General features: G+C 44.0%; 1 protein-coding gene across 2 annotated transcripts in view; it reads right to left on the bottom strand.

The window, feature by feature from the left end:
- Positions 1–4,667: 4,667 nt before the first annotated feature.
- The window catches only part of SLC38A6 (solute carrier family 38 member 6), a 72,069-nt gene continuing 64,353 nt past the window's right edge, over positions 4,668–12,383 (bottom strand). Inside the window, exons 13-17 of one of the 2 annotated variants that reach the window (XM_075532080.1) lie at positions 7,965–8,089; positions 6,443–6,587; positions 6,228–6,322; positions 5,929–6,038; positions 4,668–5,074 (exon numbers count right to left, since the gene is read on the bottom strand). In XM_075532080.1, coding sequence (XP_075388195.1) covers positions 5,958–6,038; positions 6,228–6,322; positions 6,443–6,587; positions 7,965–8,089 — 446 coding nt within the window. In that variant the 3' untranslated portion in view covers positions 4,668–5,074; positions 5,929–5,957. Of the gene's footprint in view, positions 5,098–5,928; positions 6,039–6,227; positions 6,323–6,442; positions 6,588–7,964; positions 8,090–12,383 lie in introns of both variants that reach the window. The other variant, XM_075532081.1, reaches the window with a different exon arrangement.

The raw sequence follows: 12,383 nt of genomic DNA on the forward strand, positions 1-12,383 counted from the left end.
TGGCAGGTCCCCTCTAGCCACAGGCGAGGGACTTAAAACAGTTTTACTATCAGACAGATTATGGCAGATCGAACCATGGTATAATATACTCGGTCAGTTGACCTCCCTCTTGACCCATCCTGAATTTGCTCTAGGCTCAAATAGTTCTTGCTTGCTCCACAAAAGAAATGTCTTCTCTGACTTTTTAAATATTGTTGGCAGTCTTTTCTATTTTTTTACCTTTATATTGTTACTTTCTTCTTTTTTTTTTTTTTAAAAAAATTACTTCTGCTAGGTTTCCCAGTTTATGAAGCACAGAAGGATTGGATGCAGAGGTAATACTGGTGCAACAGTCTGTCTGGGAGGGGGATGGGAGAGGGAAAGAGGGACGGAGGGAGCCAACAAAGAATGCAGGAAGCAGAGGGAGCACTAGAATTGATTGTGATGACATAAAGGAGAATTAACTATGGAAGTATACTATATGACTACTTCTCATATCTAAGGAAAACTACTTAAAAAAAAAGAAAAAGAAACCCAATGTGACCAAAGGTTACCATGAGTGAAGGAGGAAGAGTTTTTCCTTAGGGGGCATTGGGCTTATGTTAACAGTGGAATAATTTGGAAAAGGATGTCAATAAAGGCTATATCACACGAAGAGCATAATCAATGGCACTGAATTACACATGTAGACGTTGTGGAATTGGAGAATGCTTAATGTGTATATTTTTGACAAAATTTTGTTTTAATTACATAAAAACGAGTACAAGATATTCTAAATTTGATTGTGGTAATAACTGAACAACTCTTCTTCATATGACTGAACTATTGAATTTATTATATGTGGATGAAGTGCCAATAAAATTGTTTTAAAAAAATGCCCTGGCTTCGGCCAACCACACTCTGGTCTTTGACATGAAATCTGTTTGGTGCAGATTGGCTCCATACAGTGTATTGTGGGCTGTCTTAATGCTCTCTATTTTACCGCTCTTGGTTCTAATATCCATTGGAATGGCTACACAGACTCACAAAATTCATGATTAAAGGGTTTATTAAGGAAATTAACAAATTGTAATGCCAATGAAAAATGTTCAAGGTTGAGTTATTTATCAGGATAGGTTACAAAGTTCTTTCAGGTCTCGTAATAAATGCCCAATGGGACATACTACTGCACAATAAGCCTCGACTCAAAGGCATTCAGCTCAATCTCCAAGAACCAGGAAACCCAGCCACCCTGAATGAAGTGTACAGAGGCTCCCCACTCCCATAAGCCTCAGCCAAAGGACCTCTGCTCCACTTCCATGGGTCAGCAAGTCCAGCTTCCCCATTTAAATGCCCAGAGACACCCACTCTGCAAGCCAGGCTCTTGCACAAAAGCACTCAGTCTTACTTGCTTCATGGGTTGGGGAGTCCATCACCCTGCTCTGGCTCCTGGTTCTGCTGCTGCCCCTCTGGTGGTATACCTGTTTTCTGGATCTAGGAGGTTCACAGTGTGAACATCTTGGGTAGGGGAGATGGGGTCCATTCCTGGCTGTTGTAATGAAATCCCTCCTCCTTAGAAGGCTCATTTTATGCACAGCAGGCTGGCATTACAGAAAATTCTGTTCACAATTACTCACAGGCGAATCCTATCAGTATTTTCCCCATCTTCTTATCAAACCCATGCAACATAGGTCTTTTGATGGGAGTTAGAGACTTTGCCAGAAGAGCTACATTAAATAGTTCACAGCCGCTGCATTTGATTTCTTGACTGCTCCTTCCATGAGTATTGATTGTGGGTCTGTTAGGTAGCAAGATGGGGGGGTTGTTCCTCTCTATGCCTAGGGGCCCCCTACAGGAGGTTGGAAGCTCCTGGTTAAAGGGCAGGTGCCAATTCAGGCCCTTGAGCCATGTGGGCTTAATTCAGTCAATGGGGTCAGCCAGTACCATCAACCACGCCTCCCGGCAGAAGACCCTAAAGAGCCGGAACCTGGAGAAGACCTCTCTTTTTTCCAGCTGCTCCTCTGCCTTCCACTCGGCTGGGCTGCGGTTCCGCTCCACCAGGCTGCGGTCTCTCTCTCTTCTCTCTCTCCCTCTCTCTGTGGCCTCAGGCTGTCACATGGGCGTGCAGTGCCACGGGGGTGCCTGTGTTCGGTTTCCTGTCATGCCTGAAACTGCTTCTAGTTTATAAAACCCCACTTGGATCACAAACCAGGCTTTAGCGTGGATTTCCTTCTCGTGCGAAGTCAAGGACCAAGGCGTTTCCCACCCGAGGAATCTAACAATCCACACAAAATTGAATGCTTGGCAACTTCGATCTTTCTTCATTCATCATGATGCTGTCTGTCCGTCCAGTTGTGAGGATTCTGTGTTGATACTGAGCTATAATCCACAGAGAAGGCAACAGTCCCGGAGGTCACTGGCAGTGCTTCAAGCCCTGCTCTTGTTCAGCAAGCAAGATGGTGTCCTCTAGATCTCGTAGGTTGTTAACAAGCCCCCTCTAATACTGATGCCACGTTCCTCTTCATATCATCCAGCTTTCTGATTATTTGCTCCTCTTACAAATTGAATAGACTTGGTGAAAGGATGCCACCCTGACACACGCTTTCCGGTGTTCCCTTGTTCTGTCTGAGTGACTGCCTCTTGGTCTGCACTGATTCTGCCAGAGCACAATGACGTGTTCTGGGATTCCCATTCTTCTCAAGGCGCTCCATAGTCTGTTAGGATTCCACACAGCCCAATGCATTTGCATATTCAATAAAACACAAGTAAACATCTTTCTGCTATTCTCTTTCAGGCAAGCTCTCATATCATCTTCTCCGCTGAATCCAGCTTGGATTTCTGGCATCTCCTTATCAATGCAGCAACACACTGCAACTCTTGTTGAATGATCTGTAAAACTTTACTTGCATGTAGTATTAACATAGTAGTATTAATTTGCACATTGTTGGGTCACCTTTCTCTGGAGTGGGAACAAATATGGATCTCTTCCAGTCAGTTGGTTAGGTAGCTGCCTTCCAAATTTCTTGGCAGAGATCATTTACGACCCATCCAATGCCACAGATGGAATTGGCAGCTCGTAGAGTCCATGGTACTTTCAAGATTTCAATCCTATACCTAGATTGTGGTGCATTTGAGATCTTGTTTCTAGATGAAGAAGAAGGGGGAACAAACCAACCCAACTTCAAAGGCTTCCATCCCGTGGGTGTTCAAAGGGCCTCCACATAGTAAATCAGTGTACTGCTGTCTTGTTTTCTCTGCAGGGAGACAGAAATCATAGAGGTGTGAATTGCCCCCATTCTCCTTAATGGAGTGTTAACTTCAAAGGCTGTTTTAACCAACTAAATGCCTAGCTCCTAAGTAAACATTCCCCTTTTGTTTTCTGTTGTTATTTTTTTTAAGTATTTTAAACATTTGCCTCCCAATTAAAAAAAAACTAATTTATAATCTTAGCATTTCAGGTCTTTTAATTTAGTAAACAAGTCTCCAAATGTTAAAAAAAAGCATCTATTTTTGTACTTCACTTCATTTTAAGAAGTAATTACCCAATCCATTATGAGCATTAAGCTCATAGAGACACACCCAGATTTTTCAGGAACACTGCTGAGGGGTGGTGCCTGGATGCTGTTCTGGGTCATCCTGATAAGAGTAAAAGTAAAGGGGGCCATGTTCTTACCACCTCTCCTATCCCCTTCCTCCTCTCCCGGGGCAAGTTGTGATTCCAAACAGCCAACTAGGTTAGGCAGAATGTCAGAGTAAAATGAAAATAAATGCCCCCACCAGTAACATCTTTGCTTGTAGCTAAGTATTGTGCAGAGTGCTCAAGAAGTTACTTGTCCTGTGGTCAAATCTCCCACGATCCTGTTCTATGAGCAGGTGACAAATGTATGAGTTGATGCCCAGCTGTCATCATACTTACCATTTGCCCAGGGGCACCCTTGCATCTGTTGCAGATTTAGGGTTATTTTGGTATTACTGGAGTTGGATTTATTTAAGCAGCTGAATCATTTGTACGTGGATCCATAATTTCATACCCAGAAGTGGAGAAGTGTCAGATTGGTGAGCTGAGCTGACCTGAAGCACTTTCTAAGGCCAGGTCTGGCTGTATCGCCAGGGGCTTGCTGAATGCCCAGTTTCAGGAGGGCATTTGCGGGTAAACTGAGCAGGGGGTGTGGAGGGGAACTGCAGGGAGCAGAACACTTCACTGTCACCTGGGGCCCTGCCCTGTGAGCAAAGGCGAGAGAAAGACTGATGGTAGCAGCTTGTGAAAGATGGAAGACGAAGAAACTCAAGATGGACCATGTCCTTGAGTCAAAGCAAGTTCACTGTGCTGGTCCCGATGACGAAATCGGGAAAAGGGGATAAACACTCTAGTGGCATGGCCTGTCTGTATGAAGTGATAATAACTCATCCTCACAACATAATCCTATACAGCAGCGGTTCTCAACCTGTGGACCGCGACCTCGTTGGTGATTGAAAGACCCTTTCATAGGGGTTGCCTAAGACCATCAGAAAACGCATTATTTCCCATGAAGACACTGTTCCTCTACCCATCTCCAGGTGGGTCTGCCCGCATGCAGATACACCCACATATGAGTACCTGGCGTGAGGACTGTTACCCATGCTACACCAGCTTCAAGATGAAATTTCATTTATTTATAATTAGAAATAAATATTTCACAAAATAGAATTACACATTATTTTTGTGATGAATCACGATGCTTTAATTATGTTCAATTATGTAACAAAGAAAATACATCCTGCATATCAGATATTTATTTACATTAGGATTCATAACAGTAGCAAAAGTATAGGTATGAAGTAGCAACAAAAATAACTTTAAGGTGGGTGGTCACCACAACATGATGAATTTTATTAAAGGGTCATGGCATTAGGAAGGTTGAGAACCACTGATCTACAGTATCAACTCAACTCATAGATGTGAAAATTGAGGCTTAGGGAGGTGAAGCAGTAAGTGAGGTCACTGACATTTGAACTCAAGTTGTTCTGATCCCCAAATGGGGGCTTTTTCCATTCCACCATGGGGCTGTCAAGTTGCCTGGGAGTATCTTGGTCCAAAAAAGGCAGCTCAGCTTTCAGATTCTTCAGTCCCAGTGTCCTAAGTGGGAAATAAAAGAGCACCTGCAAAGATATGTATTTTCATATATGCAAACGATCACTTTGCATGTAATCCCCTACCTTCCCTGTGCACCCGGGCAGGATTACATATTCATGCATACACCAAGCTTTGGAAGGTACTTTACTGAGCCCTTTGCTGTGCCCACCCACCAGGAGCAGAGCCAAGCTTCTGGTTTCTAACCAGTAACAGGGCAGGTCAGGGGGAAGCCAAAATTATTTAAAACTCTCAAACAAAATATGATCTAAATTATCAAGATTTGTCTCTGCTTGCCAAAAATAAATCATGTTTTAGTGACAAACTGAAAAAGCTCAAGAGAACTTTCAAACACACAGTCACCACCACAGTTTTATCGTATAACGAACAACAGAGGAAAATCAGCAGAGTTCTGTCAACAGGAGTTGGGGCAGAGCGAGATACCAGGTGCAACAGCCATTCCTATTAGATTGCTGTAAGAGGTCGATGTTGACATTAACCCACAAGGTAAGAGGCAATTTTCTATATGTATTTAAGGCACGGATTTCCCTAAATCAGAAAACACACAACATGCTAAAACAATAAAAAAGCAAATTAAATCAAAACAAACAGGCAAACAAAGATGTCCCAATATATTTCAGAGCCTACTGAGGTTGCTTCTTAGATGAATATTGAAATGGCAAACGTTTTGTTATCGTTACCACAAACAAAACAAAAACAGCTCTATTCCCACTTCCCCCTATTCCTTACTAGTTTGTTCTGCTTTTCTGTTAATTTTTATAGAAACATTAGCCCATATAAAAAGGATTCCCTCCAAACATCTTCCAGAATCATTCTTCTTGCAGTTAATGGCCACTTACTCTTCATAAAACACGGGAAAAAACTTCTTTCATTTATTAGTCCAGGTAAAAATGATGAGTGCTAAACTGAAAGTTCCAATCAAAATTCCAAAGACGAGCAAAGCACATGCCTGTGGAAATAAAAGTTGGCAGTGGGGATAAAACAATTTAAGAGTATTTTTTAACACCCCACCCATCATAATAATACACTTTATGTTTTATAATACAAATATTTCTTGATGTAGATAAAATACCTAATATACGATGATAAACTATTTCCTAAAGTAGGAGATTTCTAGGAGAAAAATCATTCAACCTACCCCAAGCTTTTTCCGTGAGAAAAAATCTTCTCTGCTGAGCTTAAGATAAAACAGCCCAGGGAATACAAAAATCAAGCAGGTTGCTGTGCTGGCCCCTTGAAGCAGGAGGGAGGGGTGAAAAAAAGCGTGTTACTAGGGTTAAATGTGAGCCTGGGTAACAATTTTTCCATCTTATCTATTTTGTGATGTAGATTTTTTTAAAATAGAAAACTTACCAACCACACCAAATATATTTCTAATGTCAGGAACATATATTGCAAGCAAAACGATGATGATGTTGAGTGCGAGTGTGACCAAGGAATGGCGGATCCATGAGAACGGGAAAGTGGAGAAGAGAATCATCATCAACGCTTTCCGGGCCTGCGCAACAGAGAAGGAAATGGGTTTAAGCAAAGGGGGTGGGTCAAATGAGACAGGGCCACACAAACGGTGATGACATTCTTGTCTCCTAAACTTTCGATCCTAGAAAGATAGCATCAAAGGGTCTAGACACACAAACTAAGAAATGCAGCCGCAGAGAAACTGATGAAATTCTACAGGCGTTTTCTTTTCATCTTGAGGCGTTGTCTTGCACAGATTTTCTGTGGGTTGCGAAACTGTTAAGTTACCCACAACACTGTGTGATGACATCATCGTCCTGTGTGATGACATCATCGTCGTTGGCACTAAATTATACTGATAGACGAGCTGAGAAGCTCCCTGCCATCAAGTCAATTCAATCCGGGCTCACAGCGGCCCTCGAGGACAGGGTACAGCTAGCTGCCCCAGGGGTCTCTGAGGCTGTCATTTTTTACGAGAGTGGAGAGCCCTGTCTTTCTCTCAGTGGGTGGTGGTATCAAACTGCTGACCTTGTGGTTGGCAGCCCAACACGTAACCACTTTGCCACCAGAGCTCCTGGCAGAAAAACCAAAAAATCAAAGCCGAGGAGAAAGTAGGCCACGGGGCAGAAACGGCGCACTCACTACTTCATTTGATAGCGTCTGTGTCATAGCACGGGAATCCGAAAACCCACTCACACACTTCTCATCACTCAGGCAGGCAAGCCGAGGTCATGTCCCCAAACCTGTTTTCCCAGAAAGTGGCCCCACCCCTCCTGCTCCTGCCGCACCATCATCCACACAGCAAGGCCCCTTAGAGAGCTAAAACATCCACCCAGACGCTTTTACACCCAAGCCTTTGTTTCTATTTTCTCAGAAATGCTTAACATTCTTCTATATAATAATTTCAGCAGAATGTTCATCTGTTTTATCCCTTAAATTAGTGTTCCAGAGCAAACACACCATTTTGATGAAGATTAAACAAGACCGTATATGTGAAAATAAACTTGCAATACGCCAGCAGGAGCTGATTTTGCTAACTCGACTTTTTACCCTTCATGCACATTCTTTTGAAAACAGAATACAGAATTTAAAGGGGGGAGGAGGGAATGAAAACGACAAACTAAAAAAACCAAACCCCAAATGTTAGAAGTACTACGGTCTCTAAATTGGAAACAATGCCGTGGGAGAGCGTAAATCTAAACTGGATCTCAAAAAGCACAAATTAGCTTAGTGGTCTGCTGTTATTTTTGTGCTTTCATGGGGCCATATGTGAGTATGAGGTCTTTGATCAATTACTCGACAAATGAATAAGATATACAGGACTCGATGTGATTCCATCGCTCAAGTCTGCAAAGAATTAGGGTTGCCATATTAGGGGACCGCTACACGGAGCCACAGGCCCTGGAAGGGCACTTACCGGGAAGTGGATGAGAGGGACTGTCAGAAGCACAGCAGAGAGAATGCACAACTTCACAGCCATGACAGCCACGTCATGCGGCAAGTATTTGCTGTAACCCCGCAGTAGTTCTGACTCCACGTTGTCTGTCAGTGAAGAAAACAACGAGGATCACATTAGAAATGATGGAGACAGCAATACAAGCAAAGTTGATTTTCTTTGCACAAGTGGCTTTTATATTTTGGAATCTCAGTACCGACTCAACAGTCTTCCAGAGCCTATGAAAGCTAGTCTTCTTTTTCCTGTGTCTTCCCCCCCCCCACCCCACCCCCAAATAAATTAGAAAGGAGCCCAGGCAGAGCCTCTCCCAGAATGGTAAGGAAAAGGTGGATATATATTCTCTTTTGAAAGCCTTTCCATTGTCTCAGGGTCTTCGAAATTTAGGTTGCTTGCTTATACAGTGCTTTCAAGTGTATTATTGAATGTTATCCACACAAGAATAATAGGAGACAGAGAAGTAGATTCAGGAAGATAAATGACTCGACCATGATCACAGAATCCCAAGTGGCAGTGCTGCAAACCCCAGTTTGCGTGTGGCCAAGTCTAGGCGTTCTCTGCACTACTACACTTTGCTGCGACCGCAGCCTTCTGCACGCGCGCTCCGCTTCACTGACGGTCAGCTGGGCATTTATCTCTCTCGGAGCAAGAGAGGAGCGTGAATGTGGTCGGAGGGAAGCAGCTGGAGCAGGAGTGAGGGACCGGCGTGGAGAGCTGACTGTGCTGTGTCCGCGCAGTTCCCAGGGTGTCCTTCCCCCCTCTCAACGACCCCCCAACCCTGCTGGGCGTCTGAAGGCAGGGGTGTTGCATGGCAGTGTCAGCTGGGGACGCTGCTGTGGCTGTGGGCGGCCATTGAGTCCGACCCCATCCTGACTGACTGGGGATCAGACTGTGGTCATCTATGGGGTTTTCATGGGCTGGTTTCCAAAGGGGGGCTACTGTGTTTGACAGACATCTTGACTATGAAGATTATCACCCAGTAGCTGAAAGACCACTGGCTTAGTGTTCAGGAAATATGCTACTAATTTGTGACGGGTTCATGCACCTAGCTGGGCATCGATGGCTCATCTATAAAAGGAATGAAGACCTCCACTCATGGCCACCAATCTTTTTGACAAGATTTCAGGCTATAAGACCATCAGTTACTGTTAGACTGATAAAAAGATACGATAAAACTTTTCTTGGTTATGATGAACAAGTACAAAAACTCCATCGTGAATAGCAAATTGATAGCTGAACATTTTTCTACTTTTGAAAAATGAATGCCTTTTATGTCTACCTGGATGCTATGTATCTAATCCTCCTACCGTGTGGTTTTCCTCCGTTGACTCTTTCTCCTCTGCACAACATGTGGGCACTCTGGAGAATGTGTGCGGGTGGTGGTGGCTGAGACAACACAGCAGGTCTACTTGGTAAGCGCGCAGATGCCGAAGAAACCTTTCATTGACTTGCATAAAGTCTGTAGGCTCTGTGTGGCCTCTGGGGTCATACAACAATTACAGGCAGATTACAAGAATTTATCCAAGGTTTTGTCATCTATAATTAAAGAATTTAGGACCTACAATGCACAGGCACGCAGGCAAGCGAGACAGGCAGACAAGGAGGTAAATATGATTGGAGTTTAACCCAGATTTTTCCAAAAGTTCACTTTAAATTACACTTGGTGCAGGGGCAGTGAATTCTTTAATGTGGCTCTTCCAGACAAAGTCCCTAACTCCCACCAAACGTCTTGTCCTACCTAGGTCTGGTAAGAAGGTGAGGGAAGATACTGATAGGATTCACCTGTGAGTAATTATGAACAGGTTTCTCTGTAATGCCAGCCTGCTGTGTATAAAATGAACCCTCGGAGAAGCAGGAGGAGGAATCTCATTACCAGCAAGAGCCAGGAGTGGAGTGTGTCCTCTGGACCCAGATTCCTGTATAGTGAACCTTGTGGATTCAGAAGACAGTTATAATATCAGAGGAGCAGCAGCAGAACCAGGAGCCACAGCATGGAACTGAATGTTGGACTTCCCAACCTATGAAGCAAGTTTAAGACTGAGTGCGTTTGCGCAGGAGGCTGGCTTGCAGAGTGGGTGCCTCTGGCACTTAATTGGAGAAGCTGGGCTTGCCGACCCATGGAAGTAGAGCAGAGTGCCTCTGGGCCGAGGCTCACTGGAGTGGGGTGCCGCTGGGCTCTTAATTCAGGGAGTTTAAGCGGAATGGCTTTGGGTTGGGGCTTATAGTGGAGTGGTGTGCCCCATTAGGCATTTATTAGCAGACTTGACAGAACTTTGTAGCATCCCTCGATAAACAACTCAACCCTGAACATTTCTTTCCGGCATTATAACTTGTTAACTGCCTTCATAAATCCTGTAATCATGAATTTTGTCTGTGAGTTCTGTGTAGTTATTCTAACGGATATTAGAAACGAGAGAGAGAGAAAGTATAGGCCGTTACTGAGTCAGCAAACTTGAAAGAAGAGCAAGCTGGGTGCAGTACAATTCCCGACAAGGCAGCAACAGTCATCGAGGCACTGGCTTGGGAGACAAGTAGAACTGAATCCAAATCCCAAGTCCACTATTTGCGACCGACCTGCGTGCCTCTAGCCACATTGCTCAACCTCTGGGAGTCTTACCAGGGTGTTGCAAGGATTGAGTTAGGCAACTTATGTAAAACCCCTCGTACCTACTTAGTGCTGTAGTACTAACACAATCAATGTACTAGCGTCAACCCCTTCTCCAGTCCCCTCTGAATGCAAGCTTGCTTGTAATCTAGTACAACTCCTAAGCATCTAATTGGGGATTCACGTAACTATTTCTCAGTCACCCTGGAGAGAGGTCACTTGAGGTTTCTCCCACAGAAAACTCAGGGCCATCGAGTTGACTCTGACCCTCAGAGACGCTGTAGGCCAAGGTCAACTAGGGGTTATCACGGTAGCCTTTCAGAGGCGGCTTCCTCACTTGCCTTCCACAGAGATCTGCTTGTGTTTTGCTGGGTCGGACAGTCAGGGTGATGGGTCAGCAAAGGAAAAAGGAGGAGGTCTATATTGAAGATCCTTGGATAGATTTGAGCGAGTGACAATTTTTAAATATAAAAATTGGCAACTATCCCTTGTGGAATCTTACTGATACAATTTAGGGAACTCAAGTTGTCATCCAAACCAACAAACAAAAACAGGGTTTCTAGATTCCACGACTTCTGTTTTAGTAACAATGGCTTACTTCTCTTTGTGATCTGTCCAGCATGCTATCATGCCTGTCCTGACGGCGGCGCCCACTGGGCTCTCCCACTCTCACCCACCAGGCATCGTTGGCACGGACACATGAAAGCCAATACGAGAGATTTAAACTAGTGGAAGCTTTGATTACTGCTGGGCCAATAGAAAATAGCAAGAAAGGGGCATCTAGCGCAACTGCTGCTTTCTCACTTGTAGGAAATTCCACAATCAGAAACCGCATGATAACACTCGAAGCGTTGCCAGATTAAAATTAAACGGCGTGAACACAGTAAGAGAAATGCAGTGCGGAGCAGCAGAGCATGTGAAATCCCACAAGTACCGTAACACCGAGAGCAGTAACGCTAACACACCACCCGCAGTAGCCCTGTGTGTAGAGGACCCCCAGAGACCCCTGGAAGCCAGGCCTGGCCTTCCACTTGCCAGCGCACAACCGCTGCAAACCTACAGAGCAGCGTGCTGCCCGGACACTCAGCGTCCAGTGGACTCAACAGCAACTGGTTCTGTTCTTGCTGCATGTCCGGTACTGTAACAGGTACTTTACATATAACTTATCCCCTCAAGTTATCCCCATGGTAAGGGCGGCTAAGAGAGGAAGACACTGGCTGGCTGAGTATGATTTGTGCTACGATTTCTTGTTTCCAAACTAAAGAAACATATTTGAAAATTAAATGAGAGCTACTGTTTCTCCCCCCCTTGTTCTGGAGTTTTAAATTTTACTTTGGCTTTTTGAGATTTTTATCAAAAAGGGTGAAAACACACTAAACTGTCAACCTTTCAAATATGAAGACACCCTAAGTTTGACTTTATGGATAGAAAAGAACAGCTTTTAAGGATTTAAGAAGCAAGTGGTGGTGCATTCTTGAACACACACATATGCAGAATCCTGTGATAATTCAGCCTGAAGGCAGAGGTCTCACCTGTAAATATGTAACTCTCATCCAGTACGAAGTCTTTTCTTCAATTGTTTCTATGCAGTTAAGATAAAAGATGCCTGCCCCATATGAAAAGCCCCCAATGTATCAAATTCTCAATTAAAATACAATCATTATTAAACATTTTATACTAGAGAGACATCAGTGTCCTTCAGCTTGAAGTTTTCTTGAAGGTGTTTTAGAAATTCATATGAAGTTCTTAATACTGAACTTGCTTGACCTTCGTAAGAG

The sequence above is a fragment of the Tenrec ecaudatus genome, chromosome 14, assembly GCF_050624435.1.
Source record: "Tenrec ecaudatus isolate mTenEca1 chromosome 14, mTenEca1.hap1, whole genome shotgun sequence".
Classification (NCBI taxonomy): domain Eukaryota; kingdom Metazoa; phylum Chordata; class Mammalia; order Afrosoricida; family Tenrecidae; genus Tenrec; species Tenrec ecaudatus.